Source organism: Colletotrichum orchidophilum, assembly GCF_001831195.1.
Source record: "Colletotrichum orchidophilum strain IMI 309357 chromosome Unknown Scaffold_6.1, whole genome shotgun sequence".
NCBI lineage: Eukaryota > Fungi > Ascomycota > Sordariomycetes > Glomerellales > Glomerellaceae > Colletotrichum > Colletotrichum orchidophilum.
In genome coordinates this window covers 159,853-172,779 of record NW_019172962.1, presented here as the reverse complement: position 1 = coordinate 172,779, position 12,927 = coordinate 159,853, and the positions used below count along the sequence as shown (strand labels likewise).

The 12,927-nt window shown below is 56.7% G+C and overlaps 5 protein-coding genes across 5 annotated transcripts; 3 read left to right on the top strand and 2 right to left on the bottom strand.

The window, feature by feature from the left end:
* On the top strand, positions 1 to 2,217 carry CORC01_01164 (C-5 cytosine-specific DNA methylase; the record flags this gene model as incomplete). The annotated part of the gene is made up of 1 exon (XM_022612820.1): positions 1 to 2,217. The coding sequence occupies one exon, from the start codon at positions 1 to 3 to the stop codon at positions 2,215 to 2,217; it is 2,217 nt and encodes a 738-aa protein (XP_022480581.1).
* A 335-nt stretch (positions 2,218 to 2,552) lies between these two features.
* On the bottom strand, positions 2,553 to 3,839 carry CORC01_01163 (pectinesterase; the record flags this gene model as incomplete). Its single annotated transcript, XM_022612819.1, has 2 exons — positions 2,553 to 2,965; positions 3,029 to 3,839. The coding sequence occupies 2 exons, from the start codon at positions 3,837 to 3,839 to the stop codon at positions 2,553 to 2,555; spliced, it is 1,224 nt and encodes a 407-aa protein (XP_022480580.1).
* A 2,046-nt stretch (positions 3,840 to 5,885) lies between these two features.
* Positions 5,886 to 7,511, top strand: CORC01_01162 (polygalacturonase; the record flags this gene model as incomplete). The annotated part of the gene is made up of 4 exons (XM_022612818.1): positions 5,886 to 6,548; positions 6,623 to 7,135; positions 7,210 to 7,311; positions 7,380 to 7,511. 4 exons carry the CDS (start codon positions 5,886 to 5,888, stop codon positions 7,509 to 7,511), a joined length of 1,410 nt encoding a protein of 469 aa, XP_022480579.1.
* Positions 7,512 to 7,830: 319 nt separating this feature from the next.
* CORC01_01161 (uncharacterized protein) lies at positions 7,831 to 8,698 on the bottom strand (the record flags this gene model as incomplete). Its single annotated transcript, XM_022612817.1, has 2 exons — positions 7,831 to 8,524; positions 8,589 to 8,698. The coding sequence occupies 2 exons, from the start codon at positions 8,696 to 8,698 to the stop codon at positions 7,831 to 7,833; spliced, it is 804 nt and encodes a 267-aa protein (XP_022480578.1).
* Positions 8,699 to 9,845: 1,147 nt separating this feature from the next.
* On the top strand, positions 9,846 to 12,818 carry CORC01_01160 (POPLD domain-containing protein; the record flags this gene model as incomplete). The annotated part of the gene is made up of 1 exon (XM_022612816.1): positions 9,846 to 12,818. The coding sequence occupies one exon, from the start codon at positions 9,846 to 9,848 to the stop codon at positions 12,816 to 12,818; it is 2,973 nt and encodes a 990-aa protein (XP_022480577.1).
* Between the last annotated feature and the right edge of the window lie 109 nt (positions 12,819 to 12,927).

Below are 12,927 nucleotides of genomic sequence, written 5' to 3'. Positions count from 1 at the left end.
ATGGCGACCGTCGAATGCTCGGGCAGCAGCCCTTCTGCGGCCATCGTTGTCGACGATGATCACACTGCTGAAGATCAGGCAACGGCTGATTTCCAGCGCAGAATAAACGCATACCAGCCGCAAGGAGGCAGGAACAATTCTGTTATCACAATCTGCAGCGACTTTGATGTGCTAGAACAAGAAGAAGAAGATCTTGCCGACAAGGAGCTCAAGAACCTAATTGACCTTACTGTCGATGATTATCCGATCATCCATGTTCGTAGAAGACGTCGCCAGGCGCCCCGTGCCAAGGATCCAGAGCGTCGTCACGAGAACATCAAGATTGGCGACTTATCCATCAAGCTCAACAGGCTGTACGAGCTCGATCCCGCGCAATGCGTCAAACCGGCACTGGAGCCACAGTTCATCTTGGTGAATTCTATCACTGAAAATTTGGCAAAACATCACTTCACCATTGGCGGGCTGCCCTTCGTCAGAGCACGCTCACTAATGGCCAAGCTGCCACGAAAGCTAAACGAGGTGGCAATCGTCTACGAACTGGATGAAACCGACGATAGAACGGCCGACGATCAAGCAAGCATCGAAGTGCCCTTCTCGGCCATAATCGGGCCGAGAAGTTTACATATGACCAATGCCCTCTATCCTCATCACAGGTACGATCCGAAAGCTTTCCTCGACCATGAAGCGGTTGAGAAGGAGGGTCCGCTGGTGTGTCGATGGAAGTACTATATTCACTACCGAGACTCCAAGGAAAAAAAGGCGCACAGAGCTCATCACTGGACTTTGGAGCGGGTCAGAGCGGACGAAGTTAAGCGAGAAGATTTCAAAGTCTCTGAGAAAGACTTGAGATCAGACTGGCGAGGCGTGACAATCCGAGGAGGCGCTCATATTCCGGAGGCGCAACTCCAAGCGCATGGACAACCTCCTGAGAAGCAACAGTACACTGTCTTCGACTCATTCTGCGGCGCTGGCGGCTTCTCAAGAGGCGCCGAGAGGGCAGGCTTGAAGCTGCAGCACGCCGTGGACTCGTGGGATCGGGCATGTAATACCTACCGTCGGAACTTCCCCGCCACGAACCTTTTCGAGATGACGGTAGACGAGTTTATAGTATCCCAGAGGGACGTTGCTATGCGCGTTGACATTCTTCACCTGTCCCCGCCGTGTCAGACATGGTCACCAGCCCACACCGTCGCCGGACAGAACGATGAAGCAAACATTGCCGCCTTGTTTGCCTGCAGAAGCCTCGTCGAAAAGGTGCGACCTCGTATCTTCACGTTGGAACAAACTTTCGGTATCATGCAACCAGTCCACGCCCCCTTCTTCTGTTCACTGGTAGGTGGTTTCACCGAATTCGGCTACTCCATCACTTGGAAAATTGTACATCTTCAGACCTGGGGTCTTCCTCAGGTCCGAAAGAGGCTCATTATGATCGGCTCATGTCCCGGAGAGAAGTTGCCTCCTTTCCCCAGGGCGACTCATTCCGAGACGGGAGCCGGCGGCCTCGCTAGATACGTTACGGTGAGGCAGGCGCTATCAAAGATTCGGGTTACCTCGTCCTTCCACAACCCAGAGGACGAGGTGAGAGACACTCTGCCGCTGGGATCGGTCGTATCCAACCCCGACGAGATTCTGAAGAGATGCGTGACCTGCTCCGGCGGCCAAAATATGCACTGGTCCAACACCAGGGCCTACACGGTCCGCGAGTTCGCCAGCCTCCAGGGGTTCCCCGTCTGGCACCAGTTCGCCGAGGCACCCAAGTCCGCCCTCAAGAAGCAGATTGGTAACGCTTTCCCGGCTTGCGTTGTGAGGCTTCTTTACGAGCACCTGAAGAGCTGGCTTCTGGCAGAGGACGGCTTCGCCCCGCCCCGAGACGCCAGGCGCAGCGTCGGCGGGAGAGAAGTTGTTTTTGTGACCGAGGCGCCGGCGCCGCGCCGTGTTCCTACCCCGGTCGCCGCGATGCTGCCATCGCCCTTGCGCAACCAGGGAGACTCGGAGGACAACGCCATGATGCTCGATGAGAATGACCAGATCGAGATCAAGTTCTACGGAGATTCGGATGTCGAGATGGAGGATGTGCCCGAGGCGCCAAAGACCCCGGATACCCCCGACACGCCGCTGTCGTACTTCCGGTCCTCGACCCCGAGGACGATGTCGCTTGGGCCCTCGCCCGAGCCGCCACAGTTTGGAGTCAGAGGCTCGCCCATAGTGATTGACTGAAGAGGCACCATCTTGCTTCGGGCGAGGGACTATATCGCGCGTGGAAATCGTGCTCACTTTGATGCGTTGTCACGATTGGGAAGACGATGTTGAACGATAATACGGGAAACTGATGGTGTTGGACTATGGGTCTCCAGAGACTACGAGGAATGGGCCCAAGGACACATGTTCTCGCAGAGACGTGAAGGAACCGGGGTTTTGATGTTACACTGAATGGAAAGGAAGGACCGACAGAAAGGGAATTGTCTTTTTCTGCAGTCCAAATCTCGAGATTAATCTGCGTTTGCTCGGCTTTTCTTGTGCTCACACAATGTTCCCCTAGCATACTCGAGACATTACGCTCTCAGCACACTCTTATCAATCCAGCTGACAAACCCAGGCTTACCCTCGGGGGTCTGGAAGACATCTGCGGGGTTCCTGTACGGCGTGACGCCCGCCTTGTCCAACACGATGGTGATGTTGCTAGCCTTCATCTGTTCGGGCGTCCAACCCGGTCCGCGATCGTTGTACACGGCCATAAAGGTGTAGTTGTTGAAACGCAGGTCGGTGGCTTGCCATTTCGTGTACCCCTGGGGCTTGATGCTGGCGTCCAAGAAGGACTCCATAAAGACGGAGCGGTGCTGGGCGTTCCAGGGGCGGCCTAGGGAGCAGGCGCCACGAATGAGGGGAGCGATGGTGGCGTTTGCAGCGAGGACCTGGGAGTCGGAGATGTAGGCTCCGTACTTGTTTTCAAAGGTGGTGTTGGTTCCTAGGGTTGTGTTAGTCAACACGCCGCATATGTGTAAGATTGAGTGCTTGTGGAAAAGCTTACCCTTCCAAGCGGTGATGCCGCCGCCGCAGTTTCTCAGCGAGAGCGTCGACTTTTCAACGTACAAGAGGCCGAAGCCATACATGAAATCCGTCTCGCCGCCAACGATAGTGTCGTAAAGGTAGGCGTTGCCCAGCTTGCCGACATACAAGGTGTCCTGTAACCCGTAGAGGCCGCACGAGTAGAACCCGGCATTGGCTCTGCTCACACCCGCAGCGTGGGCGGGGCCGTTGGAATATGGGTACTCCTCGTTGCGGAAGTCAATGTTGTAGACGCGGAAGTCGGAGCAGCCAAAGGGTGTGTCCGCGGGGACCGGGAAGCCCGTGGGGCCGGAGCCGGCCAGGGTGGCGTTGAGGGTGGGACCGACGGAGAGGACGCTGGTATAGGCGTTGTCCGGGAAGCGGGCTTGGTGGTTCGTTGCGTTGAAGTGGACTTGCACCTCATTCTGGGCGTTGCCGGCGGTCGCGTTAGACGAGGAGGAGTAGGAGATTCCCGCGCTGGGTAAGTCGCTCTTGCCCAGCAGGGTCAGGGGACCCGGGCGGGTGACGTTGAGCTGCTCGATGTAGATGCCCGAGTCGATGAGAATGATGTGGGCGGAGGTGTCGTGGGGGAGGGAGGCGATGGCGGCCTGGATGGTGGTGAAGTTGGCAAACTTGGACGTCTGGCTGACGAAGAGGGTATCTGCTGGGCAACCCTTGAGGGGGTTGTTGGGCGTCTTCTTCTGGCATGCCGCGTAGGTCTTTGCCGGGCCTGTTGGGACGGCGGCCGCCGCGAGGGAGACGAGGGCTCCGGAGAGGAGGATGGATGCCTTCATTATGAAGCGACGCTGGCTTTCTCACATACGAAGACAAAGATATTCACAGAAACGAGACAGAGAGAGGCTAGAGGGAGTGGAAGCCTAGAAAGATATGAAAAGAGTGTGGTGGTTAAGTGAAAAGAGTGTGGTTTCTGATAGGTCTCTGACGGAGTTCGGGTTGGGATCCGGGAATCTGGATAGGTGCTTGCTATATAGGTATCCTTCCCGTCGTCCATTGCTACCTCGATTAGCAGTGCTATGTAGTACGCGGTAAGCTTTCCTTGCCTATATTACCCGGGGCTGGTCACAATCTCCTTGCGACACATCGGAGTGCGCCTCAGGAGAACGTGGCCGGCCGCTGGTATTGCGGGCGGAGACAAAGGTGGCACTCGCAGTGGCAGCGCGAAAGTATAACATATTGGCCCCGGGAGAGTGCGCGAAGCTTGCATTACTCGCCGTCTTTGGCCTTGCATTTCTGTCCAATATACCACCTCAGGCAGATCAGCTTACGACTCCCTCTCTCTGTCTCTGTTTTTCTCTCTCTCCCAGGTGGACGCGCGGGGTAGACGCGGAAATATTCCCCCGGGAAGCTCATCGTCCTCGGCAGACGTGTGAAAGACGATGTGCCCATGGGGAAGAGAGACATGGTAGTGCGGATAGATGGCAAAAGTTGGGGAAAATGAGGAGGTCGAACTCCAACTTTTGGGGCTCTGCAGAGCCTTGCAGGGCTTTGCAGGTGGAAGAAATGTAGCTGGCGGATTCCACGAACCACGTCTGCAGGGCACATGCACTAGCTATAAGCCACCAGCCAGCCATGCCAAAGGTGTCAATGGTGGTTGTTGATGACGCGGGGAAATGGCGACCCGAGAGGTGGACACTGGACAGTGAATAATGACGGCCCGTGGAGGGAAGGAGGGTGGCCCGGAAATCAAGCCTTCGGAACGCGGCATGGACGAAGCCAAGTCTCAGCCAGCCGGCTTGGCCTGCCGGGCGCCCCACACTGGACACGTGGGGTATACTGGCACGCCTGTCCGCTGTCCGCTGCACGCTTTCAGGGGCCCAATCAGTGAGAGTTCGCAAAAGGCGCCCCTCGCTTGGCCCTTAATTAGCGCTAGCCCGCAATGTAATTGACAACTTTATATAGTCCAATGGGTGCTCGGGAAACTCAGTGAGGGTTCCACTTATTTGATTTCCGTTGCATTTCGTCTACTCTATTTTTTTCTGCCTGTCTCCAGTCTCCAATTCCCGCTACTGTCTCATCTTGAGTTCTCTCAGCCTCTTTCTCACGTCCTCATAAGAGATATCATACCTTCTGGCGCTCTCACCCAAGACTCCATGTCCAAACCGCCCAAAGCACCTCCATTTCCTGCCAGATTTCCTCCTGCCAAACTTTTCTCGGAAACAGCGGACATCAACGCGCGCAATTATCGCCAGCATGACCCCGGTTTGGCCATATAAACCACAAAAAGCTTGACTTGTTGGCTGTTTTCCCTCCGCACCGGGGGTTGATCTGATGAATCGCAGTTCGCCTTGCGTCCCCCGTGGCTACCAGTTAGTATATCTATGCAGTACGAACACACACCGGCGAAGCTTTGCCGTCTCGACCGTCCATCCCATCCCATGTGCCTTGTCGTTCCGTTGGACCCCTTCATATGGACGGAAAAACCGTAGACCTTGCCATGTGCTCCCCCCTTCCTAGACCCCTTCCTAGTGCACTGCTCTACTTACGGCAGCCACCCCTAATCCAGTTGTCGCCGTATCATTCATGGTGAATATTCAAGGTTCTCCAAACCAAACCTTGCCGCGCCGAGAAGCTCATCCCTGCTCCGCATCGGCGCATCCCCCTCCACTGCTCCGACGCTCACCCGGAAGATCTGATATAAATCCTTCCAGCCCTTCGTAGAGTCACAGAGTGGATTCATCCTACGTAGTCAGGTCTCAAAGCCGTATTGTACAGCTTCTCCAATCATTTGGCAATTAACATCGTCCTTGGCGCTTCAGAAATCCTGACCGCCGTTACACTCTTTTTATCTACTTCATTCTTTCTTTCCTACCAGCCCAATCATGGTCGCTCCAACTCTGCTCGGCGGTCTCCTCGCCGCCGCCCTGGTCCCTCTGACCCATGCCGCCGCTCCCCATCCCTCTGCTCCCCATGCCTCCGCTCCCCATGCCTCCGCTCCCCATGCCTCCGCTACCCATGCCGCCGCTCCCCTTGCCGCCGCTCCCCAGCGCCCAAATATCAAGCCCGCGCCCTACCACCCGAGCCGCGCCTTCCCCACCTCGCCTCCGAGGACCAAGACCTGCGCAGTGAAGCCGGGCACCAACGGCAGCGATGACGCGGCCGCCATTCTCCAGGCCTTCAAGAGCTGCAACAACGGTGGCACTATCGTCCTCGACGCCTCGTACACCATCTGCTCGCCCCTTGACCTCACCTTCCTCAACGCCGTAGACGTCGCCATCACCGGCACCGTCAAGTTCTGCGACGACATTGACTACTGGCTGCCCCGGCTGTTCCAGTACGCCTTCCAGCAGTCCGTGTCCTTCTGGAAGTTTGGCGGCAAGGATGTCCAAATCTACGGCAACGGCAAGGGCACGATCGACGGCAACGGCCAGAAGTGGTACGACCTCTTTGCGACCAACGCCACCCTCCAGAGACCTATTTTGTTCGTCACTGACGGCCTTCACGGCGGCTCCATCACGGGCCTGAATATGATCAACTCGCCTCAAGTAAGACTCACATACTCACTCTCCTTCTCACCATGCCTCACGTGATGGAACAACCGCTTACAAAAAACCAACAGTGGTTCAACCTCATCGCCAACAGCTCCGAAATTCTCATCTCGGACATCAACATCAAGGCCGCCTCCAGCTCGGCTAACCCGGCCAAGAACACGGACGGCTGGGACATCTACCGCTCCGACGAGATCGTCATCCAAAACTCGCACATTGACAACGGCGACGACTGCGTTTCCTTCAAGCCCAACGCGACAAACATTATCGTCCAGGGCCTCACCTGCATCGGCACCCCCCACGGCATGTCCGTTGGTTCCCTCGGCCAGTACGCCGGCACCTTTGACATCGTCGAGAACGTCTTAGTCTACAACACGTCAATGTCCAACGCCCCGGACGCCGCCCGCATTAAGGTCTGGCCCAACTTCAACTCCCAATTCCAGCCCTCGCTCTCTGGTGGTGGTGGCGCCGGATACGTCAAGAACATCACCTACGACACTTTCTCCAATGACAACAATGACAACGCCATCACCATTAACCAGTGCTACGGCCAGAAGAACCAGACGCTCTGCGAACAATACCCTGTAAGATACTATGAGCAGGCCTCATTTCAAGTCAATTGAAACTGGATGGAGGGTACTGACATTCATCTGCCTAGTCCAAGGTGACCATTAGCGACGTCATCTTCAAGAATTTTGTCGGCACAACCTCTCCCAAAAACGACCCCGGCGCCGGGAGCCTCGTCTGCAGCAGCCCTGATGTAAGTTTCTCCTTCTGCTCTTTATCCGTCGTAACCTATTGATCGCATGGCATTAACCCCCAATATAGACATGCCACAATATCAGAGCCACCAATATCAACGTCAAGGTCCCGAGCGGCAAGCCCCCCCAGTGGGTCTGCATCAACCTGGACAATAGCCTTCTTCAAATCAACTGCGTGACCAAGGTGACCAAGAACTAGATTCCGAGTTGTTGGGCTAAAATTCGGCAATCTCATTCTGTGTATTTGGTTTTTTTTCTTGTATTCGAGAGCGAACTTTCCCGGGGACTTTCGGCACCCAAACAGGGCCAAAGTTTCCGTCAGAGAAGATGTGGATACTTCCTATATTAAAGCTTCATATCTCTCATGTCCACACACTCAAGAGGCTGAAAAATCGACTGATTGTCGAAGAAATCTTCACCTCATTAAACACAAAATCTCCTTCCTCCGTTTTGTATGTGCGCAACGGCGTCCATCCCCTCGAAATATCCGGCGATGTTTGTTTCCGTCCAATTGCCCGTCAAAATGACTCGACGTTGTCAGAAGGTTTATCAAACCTCCACACGGCCATGTCCCTCATTTCAGAAAACCGCCACACCTTGACGCACTCTCTGCCGACGGTGACAAGCCTCCCGCCGCACTTTTCAGAGACCCTCATGCTGCCTACGTTCTCCGGATCCACTTGAGCGATAAGGTGAGTAATCTCGACTTCGTCGCCGTCGCCGTCACTCTCGCCCAAGTCCACTGCTACGTCCCCGGCCGACGTGGTAGCTCCATTCCCTGGCTGCAAACCTTGATCCATCTGTAGATCTCCAGCCGAGGCACTTGGACCGCCTTCCTCTCCCTGGCCCGATTCCCGTGCCTCAGAGATAATTAGCTCCTTCCGAGGCGCCACCCTCAACAGGCTCCAGTACAGCTCCAAAAACGCCCGGATAGCGCGCGTAGCGTACCCCTTCCCCCAGCAGTCAGACCTCAGCTTGTAGCCTATCGACAAGCCCCAAGTCGAAGCCCTCGTCGTCCTGACCACGCCAATCATCTTAGTCTCGGTGGTGGTATTGCTGATGCTTCCGTTGCTGCCCGCCGGCGCCGGACGTACGTAGTCCGAGGACATTACGGCGCAGCTCAGGTGCCATGGTTTACTCTCGGGGTTGTGCGTGAGAGCTTTGAACAGCCGTTCTTTGGAGACTTCTAAGCCTGTGGTGCACGGTTGGGAGCTAGGTGACGGGGGTGTGAGCAAAGCATGTGGGGAAGAGCATTGTAAAGAGCGATGTATTTTACCTCCAGAGACACGCTTTTTCGTCGGAACATAGTTCATGGAAGTCCTGGAGATGTTTGCGTAGGTCTAGGGGCTCTAGCCAGAAGTCGAGCTTGGGTGTTTGCGAGGGCATTTTGGGCATTCGGATGTTCGCCGTCCTAATCCAACAATGAGAATGTGACAAAGAAGGAACTCAGGTGTGACGATAGGAGAAGTCAAAATACCCAAAGATTGGGTTTTTCATAGCAGGGGATTCGCGGTTAGCTATGATAGGCCTGGGGCGGCTCAGGTTGAGAGGTTCGTCGGTCCAGTGACTCACTCTTCCCTCGCTAGCTTCATGGATGGTTTAAGCCTGAGATCACTTCCTAAGGTATGGACTTATGTTGCAGCCCCCAACCCGACCTCTCAACGCCTAGATGAACCCAGCCCTGCAACCGCGTTTCAAAGTACCTGCTACACTATCTCCAGGGAAAAGTTGCCCATTGATGATGCTGACCGTGGCTGTTTCGGTTCTTACCTACCTAGGTACCCGGGGTGGGGGGGGTTTCAACATTACCCCCAGCAGGGTGTACCCTCAATGCACCTTTCTGTTTTCTTCTTTGGAACAGTTCCATTCCGAGCTTACATTATATAACCAATCTTTACCCTTGAACAAAAGAGATTATAAACATGTGTCTGAGGCTTTTGTATGTATATATAAAGGGAGATTCCTAGCCTTCAAGATCACCAAATAAAATTTACATAATCAGACTATAATACGGGTGTCAGGATAAATTGGGATACTAGGACAGGGCAACGTCCAACACCCCCCCACTTTCCCCCCAACCCGGGTAGGTATTTTGTGGAATAGTTATATTGGGAGAAGGGATGTACTACAACGTATCTAAGTGACGAGTGGACAAAATGGACCGAAGGATCCAGTTCATTTGCAGAACTTATCTTTCTCTCAGCCGATTACAACCAACAAGCAAAAAGACCGAGTTTAGGAGACATATGGCTCTAAAGAGCCTCGCAAATTGTTTTTGGACTGAAAGCTAATAACACTGATCTGTTGAGTGACTGAACGAAAAAGGCAGGAGTCGCTTCTCCAGACCCCACCCCATCGCCCACCCCTCAATTTCGTCTGCCCACCCTCCGGGGGCATTCCTAGAGCATTCCCGATAAGATAAGACTTTTTTCGAACCTCCAAACTTTCCAAGCCCCAGAGACGGGAGCTGCCTACTGACGCGACGGACGCAACAAACGCATTCTACGCCATTGCACTCACGCCATGACCAGTGATGTCGGCAGCAGGTCCTAACAAGAGACCACTGAAGTCCGCCTTCGCCAACAAACGAAAACAGGGCCCATCGGGCGACAATGGCTCGCGGCCCGGCAACAGCCGCGATGGAGGAGGGAACAACGGTACCGGCGGCGGCGGCGGCGGCGGAGGCTGGGCGCAAAAGCGCGTCAAGATCCGCAATGACCGGGAGATCGCGGCGCAGTCCTCCGACGCGGCCCTTAAAGACGGCGAGCTCGACCTCCAGTCCTTTTTGAACGCGCGCGAGTTCGAGATTCGGGCGCTCGAGGAGAGCATGCGACACACCAAGGCCGAGGCTACGAGCCGGGCCTTTCAGCAGGTGCCCCGCGGCCTGCGGCGGCGGACGGCGAGCCACAACGCCAAGAGGGTGCCCAAGAGGCTGCGTAGGAGGGCCCTCAAGGAGATGGCGGAGGATAACACGCCGGTGGTGCTATCGAAGCGGAGGAGGCCCAAGACGACGAGGGCGCGGATCCGCGCCGAGACGGCCAAGAGGTTGGGGATCCTCGCGGAGAAGAAGAGGAAGAGGCTAATGAAAGCCGCGAAGGCCAAGGCTAAGGCCAAGGACGGCGAGGAGACGGGCGAGGAGACGGGCGAGAAGGCACTTTCGGATAAGAGCAGAGTCGCAGTCACAGTCACAACGAGACCGCCGCGGCCAAAGATCCGCCGGAACCAGCTCAACGACCCGCCTCAGCGCAAGTCAAAGTTCAGGAAGCGGCAGATTAACAAGACGTGGCTGCCGACGCACCTGTGGCACGCCAAGAGGGCGCGGATGACGCAGCCCAAGAACCCGTTCTGGCGGTTCGCGATACCCCTGACCCCCAACGAGAAAACGTACCGGGCGACGCACCGGTCGCAGGGCGAGAGGGGCGCCGTCGTCTGGGATACGAGCTACGTCAGCACGATCGGGCTCTACGGTTCGGCCAGGGGCGTGGAGCAAGTCCTCCGCAGGCTCGGCGTCACACAAGAGAGTTGTTGGAACGAGAGGGGAATGAAGTGGAGGCAGGGCACACGGCACTGGACTGGGTTCTTGAGCAGAGAGGTCAGGGGCGCAAGGCGGGATGTCTGCCCGGCCACGATTATTTGGAATCCCGAGCCAGTCGCTGAGCAAGCTGAGGCTGGAGAGGGAGCGGAGACGGTCAAGGTCCAGCGACAGGTCTTTGTCAGAGTGCACCCATCCGCGTTTCTCGAGGTGTTTAACGAGTTTCTTCGGCTGGTGAACATGCAGAACCCCAGGCTCTACATTGAGGATCTGCGTTTCGAAATCGGCAGCATCGAGCTCACCGGTCCTGCATCAACTGAGGCCCTCCTAGGCATTCTGCATGCGTATCACACAGTAGAGGGATCCAGAGAACAGCATGCAGAGATCTTCGAGGGGCTGACGAGCCCTATTAGTCCCGCGTCGCTTCCCCTAAACGCCATTCTGGGTTTCTACGTCCTGGATCCGCGCCTTCGCTATCCGCCGAGGAAAGTCGCGCAGCCCGACATCAACGACGAAGGAGAGCAAAACGATTCTCTCGACCTTCTAGCAAAGTGGCCCGCAGACGTCAGCCTGAAGCCCTACAATCTCTTCCACAGAGATGCGCGTGCTTCGGCCACCAGACTGCCATCACAAAAATCAGTCGACAAGCGCAAAGGAGCAAGGCGTCCGGGAACGGGGCTGGGCGTCTCGGACGCCGACCCGCCGATCCCCGTCATACTGTTAGCATCACGCACGACCGTTACCCGGTCCCAAGGGAACTGGACGGTCCTCGCCCCGTGGAGGTGCATCCAGCCGCTGTGGCACAGCCTGGTCCATTTCCCCCTGAGCTCGGGCGGCAACCCGCGCTTCTCGGGCTTGGACCAGATCCGGCAGGTCGCGTTCGAGCGGGGCGCGCCGTGCTTCCCTTTCGACTTTATCGCTACCGACGCCGGCGCGGCGTGGGAGCTGGAGCAGCGATCCTTGCGGAAGGCGGCGTGGGAGCGGCGGCCGAAGAGCAAGCGGGTCTCATGGGCGTCATTGGACCTCGGCGCCAGACGGAAAGGGGAGGTTGGCTGCGGGTGGGCGTGCGATGTCGAGGTTCTGTTCCGGCAGAAGACGGCGGCGACAATGACGACGAAGGAGGAAGAAGAGAAGAATAAGAAACGGGCTGCGCCAGACGCGGATGAGATGGACGTCGACGAGCTTTCCGCAGAGGAAGGTCAGGAGGAAGCCGCAGCCGCGTCCGATGCCGCGTCGTCCGAAGGGGACTTCCTCAAGACGCTTCAGCAGATTCGGAAAGATACCTTCCGGGCGCATGTATCATCGCCGCCGTCGTCAGCAGCTTCGTCATCCCCTTTACCCCCGAGATCCATCATCAATGTTAAGATATCCATTCTCAACCGCGGCGTCGTCACCTCCTGCGCGAGAATCTATCGCCTTCCCCCGCGCCCGACGGCCACCGTCCCAACATCATCCGCCGAAGTACCCGCAACGGCCCCTCCGCCGCCGCCGCCGCCGCCGCCGACGAAGTCCGTCGTCGAGGGCGGTAGCGGCGGCAGCCTTTTACCACCCGATCTCCGCGCCCAATGGCTCGCCACGCTTCCCAACCCGCCTGGCGCGAAATTGGCCAAGAGCACCCGAAAGACGAAGCAGCAGCAGGCCAACGCGGACCTGCAAACGCGGAAGCAAATGCTAGCCAAGACGCTTCTCGCGTCCCCCGCGCAGGAGGCGTATCCCCCCGCGAAACCGAACCAGACGGACATGAACGGACACCCCCTGATCCCTGGCGAGGAAGACCTGATTGGCTTCGTGACTACGGGGTCGTATTCGCTCAGCGAGGGAAGGGGCACGGCTATCGGGTGTTTATCGGCCGAGAGGGCTGCTGAGGCGATGAGGGATGGCGGTGGTGGTGGTGGTGCCAGGGAGGGGACGTTGTGTATTGTGCGGAATGCCGGGGAGAGCGTTGGATGGATTGCGCGGTGGGAGGTTGTTTGAAAAAGTACTCAGTTTTTGCACAACTCGAGACTCGATGACCTGGTGAACGGCATACTGCAGTTGCGCAAAATTTGCAATACCCAGCTGGACACGCATTGGTTAAAGCGGA